We start from the raw sequence: 17,141 nt of genomic DNA on the forward strand, positions 1-17,141 counted from the left end.
CTGGGAGGCAAATGAAAACCTATTTGGCTAAAAAATACCTCACATATAGCCTCCGGGGGCTATATGGAGATATTTAACCCCTGCCAGAATACACTAAAGAGCGGGAGACGAGCCCGCCGAAAAAGGGGCGGGGCCTATCTCCTCAGCACACAGCGCCATTTTCCTTACACAGCTCCGCTGGTCAGGACGGCTCCCAGGTCTCTCCCCTGCACTGCACTACAGAAACAGGGTAAAACAAGAGAGGGGGGGCAAAATAGTGGCAAAAATTATATTATAAAAGCAGCTATACAGGGAGCACTTATTATAAGGCTATCCCTGTCATATATAGCGCTTTTGGTGTGTGCTGGCAAACTCTCCCTCTGTCTCCCCAAAGGGCTAGTGGGGTCCTGTCTTCGTTAAGAGCATTCCCTGTGTGTCTGCTGTGTGTCGGTACGTGTGTGTCGACATGTATGAGGACGATATTGGTGTGGAGGCGGAGCAATTGCCAAATATGGGGATGTCACCTCCTAGGGGGTCGACACCAGAATGGATGCCTTTATTTATGGAATTACGGGATAGTGTCAACACGCTAAAGCAGTCGTTTGACGACATGAGACGGCCGGACAATCAGTTAGTGCCTGTCCAGGCGCCTCAAACACCGTCAGGGGCTGTAAAACGCCCTTTGCCTCAGTCGGTCGACACAGACCCAGACACAGGCACTGATTCCAGTGGCGACGGTGACGAATCAACCGTATTTTCCAGTAGGGCCACACGTTATATGATTTTGGCAATGAAGGAGGCGTTACATTTAGCTGATACTACAGGTACCACTAAACAGGGTATTATGTGGGGTGTGAAAAAACTACCTATAGTTTTTCCTGAATCAGAAGAACTAAATGATGTATGTGATGAAGCGTGGGTTGCCCCCGATAAAAAGATGCTAATTTCAAAGAAGTTATTAGCTTTATACCCTTTCCCGTCAGAGGTTAGGGCGCGCTGGGAAACACCTCCTAGGGTGGACAAGGCGCTCACACGCTTATCTAAACAAGTGGCGTTACCCTCTCCTGAGACGGCCGCACTTAAAGATCCAGCAGATAGGAGGATGGAAAATATCCAAAAAAGTATATACACACATACAGGTGTTATACTACGACCAGCTATAGCGACAGCCTGGATGTGCAGTGCTGGAGTAGCTTGGTCAGAGTCCCTGATTGAAAATATTGATACCCTGGATAGGGACAATGTTTTACTGTCTTTAGAGCAAATAAAGGATGCATTTCTTTATATGCGTGATGCACAGAGGGATATCTGCACACTGGCATCACGGGTAAGTGCTATGTCCATTTCGGCCAGAAGAAGTTTATGGACGCGACAGTGGTCAGGCGATGCGGACTCAAAACGGCATATGGAAGTTTTGCCGTATAAAGGGGAGGAGTTATTTGGAGTCGGTCTATCAGATTTGGTGGCCACGGCTACAGCCGGGAAATCCACCTTTTTACCTCAAGCTACTCCCCAACAGAAAAAGACACCGACTTTTCAACCGCAGCCCTTTCGTTCCTTTAAAATCAAGAGAGCAAAGGGATATTCATATCTGCCACGAGGCAGAGGAAGGGGGAAGAGACACCAACAGGCAGCTCCTTCCCAGGAACAGAAGCCCTCCCCCGCTTCTACAAAAGCCTCAGCATGACGCTGGGGCTTCTCAAGCGGACTCGGGGGCGGTGGGCGGTCGTCTCAAGAATTTCAGCGCGCAGTGGGCTCACTCGCAGGTAGATCCCTGGATCCTGCAGATAATATCTCAGGGGTACAGGTTGGAACTAGAGACAGATCCGCCTCGCCGTTTCCTGAAGTCTGCTTTACCAACGTCCCCCTCCGAAAGGGAGACGGTTTTGGAAGCCATTCACAAGCTGTACTCTCAGCAGGTGATAGTCAAGGTACCTCTTCTACAACAGGGAAAGGGGTATTATTCCACTCTATTTGTGGTACCGAAGCCGGACGGCTCGGTAAGACCTATTCTAAATCTGAAGTCCTTGAACCTGTACATAAAGAAGTTCAAGTTCAAAATGGAGTCACTCAGAGCAGTGATAGCGAACCTGGAAGAAGGGGACTTTATGGTGTCCTTGGACATCAAGGATGCGTACCTCCACGTTCCAATTTACCCCTCACACCAGGGGTACCTCAGGTTCGTTGTACAAAACTGTCACTATCAGTTTCAGACGCTGCCGTTCGGATTGTCCACGGCACCTCGGGTCTTTACAAAGGTAATGGCCGAGATGATGATTCTTCTTCGAAGAAAAGGCGTATTAATTATCCCATACTTGGACGATCTCCTAATAAGGGCAAGGTCCAGAGAACAGCTAGAGAGGGGATTAGCACTGTCTCAAGAAGTGCTAAAACAGCACGGCTGGATTCTGAATATTCCAAAATCCCAGTTAATGCCGACAACTCGTCTGCTGTTCCTAGGGATGATTCTGGACACGGTTCAGAAAAAGGTTTTTCTCCCGGAGGAAAAAGCCAAGGAGTTATCCGAGCTTGTCAGGAACCTCCTAAAACCAGGAAAGGTGTCTGTACATCAATGCACAAGGGTCATGGGAAAAATGGTGGCTTCTTACGAAGCAATTCCATTCGGCAGATTCCATGCACGAATTTTCCAGAGGGATCTGTTGGACAAATGGTCAGGGTCGCATCTTCAGATGCACCAGCGGATAACCCTGTCTCCAAGGACAAGGGTATCTCTTCTGTGGTGGTTGCAGAGTGCTCATCTATTGGAGGGCCGCAGATTCGGCATACAGGATTGGATCCTGGTGACCACGGACGCCAGCCTGAGAGGCTGGGGAGCAGTCACACAAGGAAGAAACTTCCAGGGAGTGTGGACGAGCCTGGAAACGTCTCTTCACATAAACATTCTGGAACTAAGAGCAATCTACAATGCTCTAAGCCAGGCAGAACCTCTGCTTCAAGGAAAACCGGTGTTGATCCAGTCGGACAACATCACGGCAGTCGCCCATGTAAACAGACAGGGCGGCACAAGAAGCAGGAGTGCAATGGCAGAAGCTGCAAGGATTCTTCGCTGGGCAGAGAATCATGTGATAGCACTGTCAGCAGTGTTCATCCCGGGAGTGGACAACTGGGAAGCAGACTTCCTCAGCAGACACGACCTTCACCCGGGAGAGTGGGGACTTCATCCGGAAGTCTTCCACATGCTGGTAACCCGTTGGGAAAGACCAATGGTGGACATGATGGCATCTCGCCTCAACAAAAAACTGGACAGGTATTGCGCCAGGTCAAGAGATCCGCAGGCAATAGCTGTGGACGCGCTGGTAACGCCTTGGGTGTACCAGTCGGTGTATGTGTTTCCTCCTCTGCCTCTCATACCAAAAGTATTGAGAATTATACGGCAAAGAGGCGTAAGAACGATACTAGTGGTTCCGGATTGGCCAAGAAGGACTTGGTACCCGGAACTTCAAGAGATGATCACGGAAGATCCGTGGCCTCTACCTCTAAGGAGGGACTTGCTTCAGCAGGGTCCCTGTCTGTTTCAAGACTTACCGCGGCTGCGTTTGACGGCATGGCGGTTGAACGCCGGATCCTAAAGGAAAAAGGCATGCCGGAAGAAGTCATTCCTACTTTGATTAAAGCAAGGAAGGAAGTAACCGTGCAACACTATCACCGCATTTGGCGAAGATATGTTGCGTGGTGCGAGGATCGGAGTGCTCCAACGGAGGAATTTCAACTGGGTCGATTCCTACATTTCCTGCAATCAGGATTGTCTATGGGTCTCAAATTGGGATCTATTAAGGTTCAAATTTCGGCCCTGTCGATTTTCTTTCAAAAAGAATTGGCTTCAGTTCCTGAAGTCCAGACTTTTGTTAAGGGAGTGCTGCATATACAGCCTCCTGTGGTGCCTCCAGTGGCACCGTGGGATCTCAATGTGGTTTTGGAATTTCTAAAATCTCATTGGTTTGAACCACTAAAAAAGGTGGATTTAAAATATCTCACATGGAAAGTGACCATGTTACTAGCCCTGGCTTCGGCCAGGAGAGTGTCAGAACTGGCAGCTTTATCTTACAAAAGCCCATATCTGATTTTCCATTCGGACAGGGCAGAACTGCGGACTCGTCCGCATTTTCTCCCTAAGGTGGTGTCAGCATTTCATCTGAACCAGCCTATTGTAGTGCCTGCGGCTACAAGTGACTTGGAGGACTCCAAGTTACTGGACGTTGTCAGAGCATTAAAAATATATATTGCAAGGACAGCTGGAGTCAGAAAATCTGACTCGTTGTTTATATTGTATGCACCCAACAAGATGGGTGCTCCTGCGTCTAAGCAGACGATTGCTCGTTGGATCTGTAGCACAATCCAACTTGCACATTCTGTGGCAGGCCTGCCACAGCCTAAATCTGTAAAGGCCCACTCCACAAGGAAGGTGGGCTCATCTTGGGCGGCTGCCCGAGGGGTCTCGGCATTACAACTTTGCCGAGCAGCTACGTGGTCAGGGGAGAACACGTTTGTAAAATTTTACAAATTTGATACTCTGGCTAAGGAGGACCTGGAGTTCTCTCATTCGGTGCTGCAGAGTCATCCGCACTCTCCCGCCCGTTTGGGAGCTTTGGTATAATCCCCATGGTCCTTTCAGGAACCCCAGCATCCACTAGGACGATAGAGAAAATAAGAATTTACTTACCGATAATTCTATTTCTCGGAGTCCGTAGTGGATGCTGGGCGCCCATCCCAAGTGCGGATTATCTGCAATAATTGTACATAGTTATTGTTAACTAATTCGGGTTATTGTTTAGGAAGCCATCTTTCAGAGGCTCCTCTGTTATCATACTGTTAACTGGGTTTGATCACAAGTTGTACGGTGTGATTGGTGTGGCTGGTATGAGTCTTACCCGGGATTCAAAATTCCTCCCTTATTGTGTACGCTCGTCCGGGCACAGTACCTAACTGAGGCTTGGAGGAGGGTCATAGGGGGAGGAGCCAGTGCACACCACCTGATCGGAAAGCTTTACTTTTTGTGCCCTGTCTCCTGCGGAGCCGCTATTCCCCATGGTCCTTTCAGGAACCCCAGCATCCACTACGGACTCCGAGAAATAGAATTATCGGTAAGTAAATTCTTATTTTTTCCCACTGCATTGGACACAGATGCTGACTGACAGGGACGCGCAGCTCCTCCGGAGAATCACCAGATTACCTCAGTGGGACCAGGGGGTCATAGCAGGGGGGTGAGCGCTTACTAGTGTACTAAGTCCCCAATCTGGGAACTTAGTCTGCGACCCGGCTAAGTTTGGCATTAGCAATAAGGGTGCTGTGTGCTGGCTCCATACTATCTGTGTCTCCCTGGAAGGGCTCTTTGTGGGTTAATTGTGCATTTAACCTGTTCCTGTGTGTGTGCTGTCACTGTCACAGTATGTCAGACAAAGGGGTATATTCAATAAGAGTCGGGTCCATTCCGACATGCACCTGGCAAACCCTATTCAAAAGCGTCCAAATCCGAGTGTCCGATTTGGCCGCTCCTGTTGTCGTGGCCTGCTGCTGCTGTCAGCGGCGCCTGGGGAAAGAGCTGACTGCGGCGCCGGGGAGGAGGTGGTGACAGCCCGCCGGGGGGGGGGGGGGGGGGGGGTGTGAGGCCACCGATCAGCGTGCATTCCGACAAGTCAGGTTTCCCGACTTGTCGGAATGAATGGGCTCGTAATGAATAGGTCGGAACCCCTTCCGACCTTAAACTGTCGGAAGCTGCCGTCTTTCCGACAAGGCGGCAGCTTCTGACAGTTATTGAATATACCCCAAAGAGTGTGTTTCATGTAAGGCACAGTGTTCCTCTTCTCCAGGGGGTTCACTACAGTGTAATCAGTGCAGTGTACCTTCCAAGGCTAGCGGGGCAGAGCCAGCTTGGCTGAACTCCATTAGGGGAATGATTTCCAATATTTCTACTAAATTATCCCGCAATGAGAAAGAGACGCAATACTTAAGATAATCTATGGCTGAGTTTATGAAAAGAGACTCAGTACCCAAACCAACGTCTCAGTCCCCTGCCATTTGTCCGCAAAAACGTCCTTTGACCCATATCCTGCAATCTGACTCTGATGATGAAGGGTCAGACATGGAGGAGGGGGAGGTGGACTCAGAGGTGGGGGAGGCTACACTGTCACAGGGCATAGAGGCTCTCATAGAAGCTATCAGAGAAGTTCTGCATATCCCTGAAATGTGACGGAGAAGACTGAGGAATCTTATTTTAATATAAAAAAGAAATCCTCAGCCACTTTTCCTGTGTCAAAGGAACTGAATACTCTGAAGAAACGTGGGTTAATCCTGATAGGAAATTCCAGATCCCTAAAAGGTTGATATAATCTTTTCCTCCTGAGGAGAGGAAAAAATTGGAAAATACACTAATAGTGGATGCATCGGTATCCAGGCTGTCACAGAAAATTGTATTGCCTGTCCCAGGTGCAGCCTCCCTAAAAGACACTGCTGATCGTAGAATTGAGACTACACTCAAATCTTTGTATACAGCTGCTGGGGTGTCCCAGAGACCCACTATAGCATGTGGGTGGATTACTAAAGCCATCGCCAAATGGTCGGGTAACCTAATTGAGGGGTTAGATACCTTGCCTCAGGAGGAGATTATTTTACTCCTGCAACATATACAGGACTTTGCAAATTTTATGGTGGAAGACATAAAAGAAATAGGCTTGCTTAATGCACGCACCATTGCTATGACAGTGTCGGCACGCAGAGGCTTATGGCTACGCCAGTGGACTGCTGACGCGGACTCCAGGAAAGGCGTGGAAGGCCTACCCTTCACAGGAGAGGCCTTATTTGGAGATGAACTAGACAAATGGATCTCCAAAGCTACTGCTGGTAAATCCACATATCTTCCTTCTACAGCTCCCCCAACCAGGAAGGCCTTCTCAGGACCTAATCTACAGTCCTTTCGGACTGCCAAGTTTAAGGGCAAAACCAGAGGTTCTTCTACAGCCTCCAGAGGCGCTAGAGGTAAACCACGCAAGCCAGCAACTGCCGGTTCTCAGGAACAGAGCTCAAGCTCTGCTTCCTCAAAGCCTTCAGCATGATGGACCGCGATGCCTGGAAGACTGGCGGGTGGGAGCCCGACTAAACATTTTCAGACATATCTGGACAGGTTCGTGTCGGGATACCTGGGTCATAGATCTTATTTCCCAGGGCTACAAACTGGAGTTTCAGGAGCTTCCACCTCACAGATTCTTCAAATCAGGCTTACCAGTTTCACAAGAGGCAAGTATAACTTTACAGGACGCCATTCAAAAACTGGTACAGACCCAGGTCATTGTCCCAGTTCCACCTCATCTGCAAAACAAGGGGTACTATTCCAACTTGTTTGTAGTTCCGAAACCGGACGTTTCAGTAAGACCGATTCTGAACTTCAAGTCGTTGAACCCGTACTTAAGTGTTCAAATTCAAGATGGAGTCTCTGGAGGAGGGGGAATTCCTAGTGTCTCTGGATATCAAGGATGCGTACCTTCACATTCCGATCTGGCCGCCTCATCAGGCTTATCTATGGTTTGCACTGCAGAACTGTCAATACCAGTTCCAGGCCCTGCCATTTGGTCTCTCCACGGCACCGAGAGTGTTCACCAAAGTGATGGCAGAGATGATGTTTCTACTCCGCAAACAGGGAGTGAACATAATTCCGTACCTAGACGACCTTTTGATAAAGGCACCGTCCAGGGAGCTGTTGTTGGACAGCATTGGCCTCTCAACCAAACTACTGGATCACGAGTGGATTCTGAACTTAACAAAATCTCACCTGGAACTGACGCAGTGTCTTCCTTTTCTGGGAATGATACTGGACACAGAGTCGCAGAAGGTGTTCCTCCCCTTGGAGGGGGCTATGGTAATCCAGTCGATGATTCGGGCTGTACTGAAGCCAACCCGGATCTTGGCGCATCTGTGCATTCGCCTTCTGGGGAAAATGGTGGCTTCTTATGAGGTACTTCAGATGGTCAAGTCGGGAAGTCGTCCTTCCAATAAACATCTTGAAACTCAGGGCAATCTACAACGCCCTTCTGCAGGCCTCATCTCTACTTCAGAATCAGGCAATCAAGTCCAGTCGGACAATGTAACGTATGGATGGTGTAATGGTTAGCATTACTGCCTCACAGCACTGAGGTCATGGGTTCAATTCCCACCTTGACCCTAAGTGTGCAGAGTTTGTATATTCTCCCCATACGTGCGTGGGTTTCCTCCGGGTACTCTGTTTCCTCCCACAATCCAAAAATATACTGGTAGGTTAATTGGCTCCCAACAAAATGAACCCTAGTGTGAATGTGTCTGTGTGTACATGTGATAGGGAATATAGATTGTTGAAAGATCCACTGGGGCAGAAACTGATGTGAATGAGCAAAATATTCTCTGTAAAGCGGTGTGGAATATGTATGCGCTATATAAATAACTGGTAATAATAATAAATCGACAGGGCGGAACGAAAAGTAGAGCAGCTATGTCAGAGGTGTCAAGAATTCTCCTCTGGGCAGAAAAACACGCCGTGGCGTTGTCGGCTGTCTTCATTCCGGGAGTAGACAACTGGAAAGCAAACTTCCTCAGCAGACACGACCTGCATCCGGGGGAGTGGGGCCCTCCACCTGAAGGTGTTCCGGTGGTTGACACATTGGTGGGGATATCCACAGATCGACATGATGGCCTCTTGACTCAACAAGAAGCTCAAGCGGTATTGTTCCAGGTCAACGTGGATCTTCTCGAGATGCTGATCGAAGATCCGTTACCTCCACCACACCCACGCTTGGCTATCCTCCACCCTTATTGTGGCGACTTATCACCAGGTGATCATACGTTTTGGGCCATATACTCATTTCCACAAAACTACTAATTGCCCGTCATTGGCGCTCCCCCGTGGTCTTGACTATAGCTGCAATAGAAACGGCTATTCAGTCTCACTACGAGTTTGAAACTGCGGGGGATGCATATTTATCCTCTCCCTCTTGCCCACTACTACGCTGGCTTTCGTGGAGCAACTATTGTCATAGTAGACCTCTAGACTCTATTAACTCACTGATACATAAACCTAAGGTTATTGTTGAGTAAGTTCAGACCTACAAGATTTCCACTATTTTGTTGGACTTTTATATTCTATGTACATGTCCTTTCCTATGCAAACATGTGTACCCCCCTTACCACTTTCTCTTCCCTTTTCTCTTCTGTATCCCCATATATATATATATTTTTTTTTTTCTCTGACGTCCTAGTGGATGCTGGGTACTTTGTAAGGACCATGGGGAATAGACGGGCTCCGCAGGAGACTGGGCACTCTAAAAGAAAGATTAGGTACTATCTGGTGTGCACTGGCTCCTCCCTCTATGCCCCTCCTCCAGACCTCAGTTAGAATCTGTGCCCGGCCCGAGCTGGTTGCACTAGGGGCTCTCCTGAGCTTCTAGTAAAGAAAGTATTTGTTAGGTTTTTTATTTTCAGTGAGATCTGCTGGCAACAGACTCACTGCTACGAGGGACTAAGGGGAGAGAAGCGAACCTACCTGCTTGCAGCTAGCTTGGGCTTCTTAGGCTACTGGACACCATTAGCTCCAGAGAGATCGAACACAGGCCCAGCCTCGGTCGTCTGGTCCCGGAGCCGCGCCGTCGTCCCCCTTGCAGAGCCAGAAGCAAGAAAAACATCCTGAAAATCGGCGGCTGAAGACTCCGGTCTTCATTAAGGTAGCGCACAGCACTGCAGCTGTGCGCCATTGCTCCCTATGCACACCACATACTCCGGTCACTGATGGGTGCAGGGCCTTGGGGGGGGGGGGGGGGGGGGGGGGGGGGGGGGGGGGCCTGGGCTGCAATTAGAGTACCTTACATTGGCAAACAGCACATAATATAGTCTAAAAAACTATATATGTGCAAAAATCCCCCGCCATAATATAAATATAAGAGCGGGAGAAGTCTGCCGAGAAAGGGGCGGGGCTATCTCCCTCAGCACACTGGCGCCATTTCCTCTTCACAGCTCCGCTGGAAGACCGCTCCCCAGGCTCTCCCCTACAGTTTCCAGGCTCAAAGGGTAACAAAGAGAGGGGGGGGCACTAAATTTAGGCGCAAACTGTATATGTAAAGCAGCTATAGGGAAAAATCACTTTGTGTTAGTGAAAATCCCTGATTAAATAGCGCTGTGGTGTGTGCTGGCATACTCTCTCTCTGTCTCCCCAAAGGACTTTGTGGGGTCCTGTCCTCAGTCAGAGCATTCCCTGTGTGTGTGCGGTGTGTCGGTACGGCTGTGTCGACATGTTTGATGAGGAGGCTTATGTGGAGGCGGAGCAGGTGCCGATAAGTGTGATGTCACCTCCTGCGGGGCCGACACCAGAGTGGGTGGATATGTGGAAGGTATTAACCAACAGTGTCAACTCCTTACATAAAAGGCTGGATGACGTAACAGCCGTGGGACAGCCGGCTTCTCAGCCCGTGTCTGCCCAGGCGTCTCAAAGACCATCAGGGGCTCACAAACGCCCGCTACCTCAGATGGCAGACACAGATGTCGACACGGAGTCTGACTCCAGTGTCGACGAGGATGAGACATATACACAATCCACAAGGGGCATCCGTTGCATGATTACGGCAATGAAAAATGTGTTACACATTTCTGACATTAACCCAGGTACCACTAAAAAGGGTATTATGTTTGGTGAGAAAAAGCAGCCAGTGTTTTTTCCCCCATCAGATGAGTTGAATGAAGTGTGTGAAGAAGCGTGGGGTTCCCCCGATAAGAAACTGGTCATTTCTAAAAAGTTACTGATGGCGTACCCTTTCCCGCCAGAGGATAGGTCACGTTGGGAGATATCTCCTAGGGTGGATAAGGCGCTCACACGCTTGTCAAAAAAGGTGGCACTGCCGTCTCAGGATACGGCCGCCTTGAAGGAGCCTGCTGATAGAAAGCAGGAGGCTATCCTGAAGTCTGTATATACACACTCAGGACCTATACTGAGACCTGCAATTGCTTCAGCATGGATGTGTAGTGCTGCTGCAGCGTGGTCTGATACCCTGTCAGATAATATTGATACCCTCGACACGGATACTATTTTGCTAACCATAGAGCATATTAAAGACGTCGTCTTATATATGAGGGATGCACAGAGGGATATTTGCCGGCTGGCATCTAGAATTAATGCAATGTCCATTTCTGCCAGGAGGGAATTATGGACCCGTCAGTGGACAGGTGATGCTGATTCTAAAAGGCACATGGAGGTTTTGCCTTATAAGGGTGAGGAATTGTTTGGGGATGGTCTCTCGGACCTCGTATCCACAGCAACAGCTGGGAAATCGACATTTTTACCTCAGGCTCCCTCACAACCTAAGAGAGCACCGTACTATCAGGTACAGTCCTTTCGGCCTCAGAAAGGCAAGCGGATCAAAGGTGCTTCCTTTCTGCCCAGAGGCAGGGGGAGAGGGAAAAAGCTGCACCAGACAGCCAGTTCCCAGGAACAAAAATCCTCCCCTGCTTCTACTAAGTCCACCGCATGACGCTGGGGCTCCACAGACGGAGCCAGGTGCGGTTGGGGCGCGTCTCCGGAACTTCAGCGACCAGTGGGTTCGCACACAGGTGGATCTCTGGGTTCTACAAGTGGTATCTCAGGGATACAAGCTGGAATTCGAGGCGTCTCCCCCTCGCCGTTACCTCAAATCAGCCTTGCCAGCTACTCCCCAGGACAGGGAGGTAGTACTGGCGGCAATTCACAAGCTGTACCTCCAGCAGGTGATAATAAAAGTTCCCCTCCTTCAACAGGGACGGGGTTACTATTCCACAATGTTTGTGGTATCGAAACCAGACGGTTCGGTGAGACCCATTCTAAATTTGAAATCCTTGAACACTTATATAAGGAAGTTCAAGTTCAAAATGGAATCGCTCAGGACGATTATTGCAAGCCTGGAAGAGGGGGATTACATGGTATCACTGGACATCATGGATGCTTACCTACATGTCCCCATTTACCCACCTCACCAGGAGTACCTCAAGGTTGTGGTACAGAACTGCCATTACCAATTCCAGACGTTGCCGTTTGGTCTGTCCACGGCACCGAGGGTGTGTTCCAAGGTAATGGCCAAAATGATGATACTCCTTCGAAAGAAGGGAGTTATAATTATCCCGTACTTGGACGATCTCCTTATAAAGGCGAGGTCCAAGGAGCAGTCGTTGATCGGAGTAGCACTATCTCAGGAAGTGCTACAACAGCACGGCTGGATTCTGAATATCCCAAAGTCGCAGCTGGTTCCTACGACGCGTCTGCTGATATTGGGCATGTTTCTGGACACAGAACAGAAGAAGGTGTTTCTCCCGGAGGAGAAGGCCAAGGAGTTGTCATCTCTGGTCAGAGACCTCCTGAAACCAAAACAGGTGTCGGTGCATCATTGCACGCGAGTCCTGGAAAAGATGGTAGCTTCTTACGAAGCAATTCCCTTCGGCAGGTTCCATGCAAGGAACTTTCAGTGGGACCTGTTAGACAAGTGAGGATCGCATCTTCAGATGCATCGGCTGTTCACCCTGTCCCCGAGGGCCAGGGTGTCTCTGCTGTGGTGGCTGCAGAGTGCTCATCTTCTCGAGGGCCGCAGATTCGGCATTCAGGACTGGGTCCTGGTGACCACGGATGCAAGCCTCCGAGGTTGGGGAGCAGTCACTCAGGGAAGAAATTTCCAAGGACAATGGTCGAGTCAGGAGACTTCCCTACACATAAATATTCTGGACCTAAGGGCCATTTACAATGCCCTAAGGCAAGCAGAACCCCTGCTTCAAAACCAGCCGGTGCTGATTCAGTCAGACAACATCACGGCTGTCGCCCATGTAAACCGACAAATCGGCACAAGAAGCAGGATGGCGTTGGCAGAAGCCACAAGGATTCTCCGATGGGCGGAGTATCACGTGCTAACACTGTCAGCAGTGTTCATTCCGGGTGTGGAAAACTAGGAAGCAGACTTCCTCAGCAGGCACGACCTCCACCCGGGAGAGTCTTCACGCAGATTGTGAACCGTTGGGAACGGCCACAGGTGGACATGATGGCGTCCCGCCTCAACAAAAAGCTAAAAAAGTATTGCGCCAGGTCAAGAGACCCTCAGGCGATAGCTGTGGACGCACTAGTGACACCGTGGGTGTACCAGTCGGTTTATGTGTTCCCTCCTCTTCCTCTCATACCCAAGGTACTGAGGACAGTAAGTAAAAGAGGAGTAAGAACTATATTCGTAGCCAGAACTACAAGAAATGATCTCTGAGGACCCATGGCCTCTGTCTCTCAGACAGGACCTGTTACTGCAGGGGCCCTGTCTGTTCCAAGACTTACCGCGGCTGCGTTTGAAGGCTTGGCGGTTGAACGCCGGATCCTAACGGAAAAGGGCGTTCCAGATGAAGTGATTCCTACGCTGTTAAAGGCTAGGAAAGACGCTGCCTGAAGTTCAGACGTTGTTAAGGGAGTGCTGCATATTCAGCCCCCTTTTGTGTCTCCAGTGGCACCTTGGGATCTCAACGTAGTGTTGGATTTCCTAAAATCACATTGTTTGATCCACTTCAGAACATGGAGTTGAAGTATCTCACGTGGAAAGTGGTCATATATATTTGGCCTTGGCTTCGGCTAGGCGTGTGTCAGAATTGGCGGCTTTGTCATGTGAAAGCCCTTATCTGATCTTCCATAGGGACAGGGCAGAATTGAGGATTCGTCCCCAATTTCTCCCTAAGGTGGTATCAGCGTTCATTTGAACCAACCTATTGTGGTGCCTGCGGCTACTCCATGCTTGGAGGCCTCCAAGTTGCTGGATGTAGTCCGGGCCCTGAAAATCTATGTTTCCAGGACGGCTAGAGTCAGAAATACTGACTCGCTGTTTATCCTGCATGCACCCAACAAGCTGGGTGCTCCTGCTTCTAAGCAGACTATTGCTCGCTGGATCTGTAGCACGATTCAACTTGCACATTCTGCGGCTGGACTGCCGCATCCTAAATTAGTAAAAGCCCATTCCACGAGGAAGGGGGCTCTTCTTGGGCGGCTGCCCAAGGGGTCTCGGCATTACAACTTTGCCGAGCTGCTACCTGGTCGGGGTCAAACACGTTGGCAAAATTCTACAAGTTTGATACCCTGGCTGAGGAGGACATTGAGTTTGCTCATGCGGTGCTGCAGAGTCATCCGCACTCTCCCGCCCGTTTGGGAGCTTTGGTATAATCCCCATGGTCCTTACGGAGTACCCAGCATCCACTAGGACGTCAGAGAAAATAAGAATTTACTCACCGGTAATTCTATTTCTCGTAGTCCGTAGTGGATGCTGGGAGCCCGTCCCAAGTGTGGATTTTCTGCAATACTTGTATATAGTTATTGCTTAACTAAAGGGTTATTGTTATGAGCCATCTGTTCAGTGAGGCTCAGTTGTTATTCATACTGTTAACTGGGTATAGTTATCACGAGTTGTACGGTGTGATTGGTGTGGCTGGTATGAGTCTTACCCTGGATTCCAAATCCTTTCCTTGTAGTGTCAGCTCTTCCGGGCACAGTTTCCCTAACTGAGGTCTGGAGGAGGGGCATAGAGGGAGGAGCCAGTGCACACCAGATAGTACCTAATCTTTCTTTTAGAGTGCCCAGTCTCCTGCGGAGCCCGTCTATTCCCCATGGTCCTTACGGAGTACCCAGCATCCACTACGGACTACGAGAAATAGAATTACCGGTGAGTAAATTCTTATTTTTTTTTTTTGTTCAAAATTTAAAATAAGAAAAAATTATATTGAAGATCTGTTACCTCTTGGCGAGGATCTTCTGCAACAGGGCCCGTTCGTCTATCAAGACTTACTGCGGCTACGTTTAACGGCATGGAGGTTGAACGGCTGATTTTAGCCAGGAGAGGGATTCCTGACCAGGTCATCCCCGCCATGATTCAAGCAAGGAAGGGGGTAACGTCTACACATTACCACCGTATATGGAGGAAGTAAGTTGGTGTGAGAGCAGACAATATTCTGCGGTGGAATTTCATCTGGGATGTCGCCTGCTTTTTCTGCTGTCGCGAGTGGATGTGGACCTACGTCTAGGCTCCAAAAAAGTCCAGATTTCAGCCTTGTCTATTTACTTTCAGAAACAATTGGCTTCTCTCCCTGATGTCCAGATGTTCTTGAAAGGTGTTCTACACATCCAGCCTCCCTTTATGCCTCCAACGGCACCTTGGGATCTCAATTTGGTGCTCCAGTTCCTCCAATCAGACTGGTTAGAACCGTTACAGGAGGTTGACAAAAAGTACCTTACGTGGAAGACCATCACACTGTTGTCCTTGGCTCTTCAGCAAGATCGGAGCGGGATGCGGTCAACATCCCGCTGGATGGGATCCCGGCGGTCGAAATACAGACGCCGGAATCCCGACCGCCGGAATCCCGACATATTCTCCCTCCGTGGGTGTCCACGACACCCATAGAGGGAGAATACAATAGTGTGCCGAGCGTAGCGAGGCACCGTGCCCGCAGCGTTGCGAGCGAAGCGAGCCCGCAAGGGGCTGCGTTCCGCTTGCCACCCCTGTCGGGATTGTGTGGTCGGGATTCCGGCATCTGTATTTCGACCGCCGGGATCCCGTCCAGCGGGATTACGTACTGATCCCGTTGGAGCTTAGGGGTGTTGTCTCACAAGAGTCCCTACTTTAATTTTCCATGAGGACAGAGCTGAACTCAGAACATGTCAGGAATTTCAAAAGTATGTCCGTCTCCTCGGGCACAGTTTCCTAGACCGAGTCTGGTAGGAGGGGCATAGAGGGAGGAGCCAGCACACACTATCAAATTCTTAAAGTGCCCAAGGCTCTTAGTGGACTTGTCTGTACCCCATGGTACTAAATGGATTCCCAGTATCCCTTACGGACTACGAGAAAAGGATTTACCGGTAGGTAATTAAAATCCTGTTTTCATTTGTAAATGGCAGTTTATAGATAGTGTTATAGTGGTCAAAGATCAGTTGAAGGAAAAAGTTAATTGACTATCAAGCAGAGAATCCCTTGTACCTAAACAAATGCTGTATTATGGTCTCCCTATATTATTGGCTTGAACAGTCCTTCCACTTCTCATTTCACAGGACCAGATTGTGCAGCTGGTGAATGCCATCTTTAGCAGGAAAAACTTTGAGTCCCTCTCAGAAGCCTTTAGTGTGGCACTGGCAGCATCTGCTCTATCCCACAATCACTTTCACCTTCCGCTCATTGTGATTCCTGATGGACCCGCTGCTGTTTCTCACAAACAGCCCTTCCTTAGGGTGAGTTTGATCAGATCTTCAGATCTGTATATTATTTTCCCATATAATAAGGAACACATCTGCTAGTTTCATGCTTATGGTATAGTTATTGGAGGTGTTTGTGTGTAACAGGTCTTTTGTGCTATAATATGTATCATTGCTGTTTTACTTGCTGAGGCACTATCCTAAACCTTTTCTTTGTTTGTGTAGCTGCTTGTTACCAATGTCCTCTCCCAACCGCTGACAGACGCCAAAGTGAAAGTCAATCAAGCCAAGTACAGCAGCACAAAAGCCACAGTTTTACAGCAGGCAGCATTCACAGCATCTGGGTAAGAGACCAACAATTAACAAGTCAGCGTCTTTGAGTACTAAACCATGTACGTAAGAGGTGAACTATGTTATAGATTGTAGTTTATTCTTTGTTGCGCCTTCCCATGTATAGTGCATATTAGAGGCAGTTTCAGTATCCAGAGATGATGTCATCTGGGGATCTGCCTGTTCCCTCTTAAGTTCTCATGGCAAGGGCTCTGCCTGCCTGTTCTTTGCATTCCTTTGGGGTACCATAAAAATAAATGATAATCTAAACTAAACCATTGGTAATGGGTGATTATTGTGGGGAAAAGCCACATCAAGTATCTAGTATGTTAATTGATGTAGTGAGTAAGAACAGTGTAGGGATCCCTGTACCTGCTTTTGCTGTCCTGCACTAAACTAAAATTTGTTCTTGTTCACACTACATCTCATCGGTTTATGTCTGATGCTGTAACACCACTTTCTCCTTCAGGGATTCCTTTCAACTGAATTTCATGGATGCCAAACCAGCAAGCGGCTACTATGACTTCTCAGTCAGTGTGGAGGGTGATAGCCGCTTTCTGGCCAGCCAGTTGGATGTGAGTGCGACCATAAAATCCTAACACAAGAAAATGAAATTAATAGTGTCAAGTTATCTAGTGAG

At 49.0% G+C, this 17,141-nt stretch overlaps 1 protein-coding gene across 2 annotated transcripts in view; it reads left to right on the forward strand.

Annotated features, from left to right (window-relative positions):
- The window catches only part of RPN2 (ribophorin II), a 74,852-nt gene that overhangs the window by 17,658 nt on the left and 40,053 nt on the right, over nt 1-17,141 (forward strand). For both annotated transcript variants that reach the window (XM_063960344.1, XM_063960345.1), the window contains exons 7-9: nt 16,031-16,207; nt 16,397-16,515; nt 16,971-17,076. In XM_063960344.1, the coding sequence (XP_063816414.1) occupies nt 16,031-16,207; nt 16,397-16,515; nt 16,971-17,076 (402 nt within the window). The remainder of the gene's footprint in view (nt 1-16,030; nt 16,208-16,396; nt 16,516-16,970; nt 17,077-17,141) is intronic.

The sequence above is a fragment of the Pseudophryne corroboree genome, chromosome 3 (genome assembly GCF_028390025.1).
Source record: "Pseudophryne corroboree isolate aPseCor3 chromosome 3, aPseCor3.hap2, whole genome shotgun sequence".
In the NCBI taxonomy this organism is placed as follows: Eukaryota; Metazoa; Chordata; class Amphibia; order Anura; family Myobatrachidae; genus Pseudophryne; species Pseudophryne corroboree.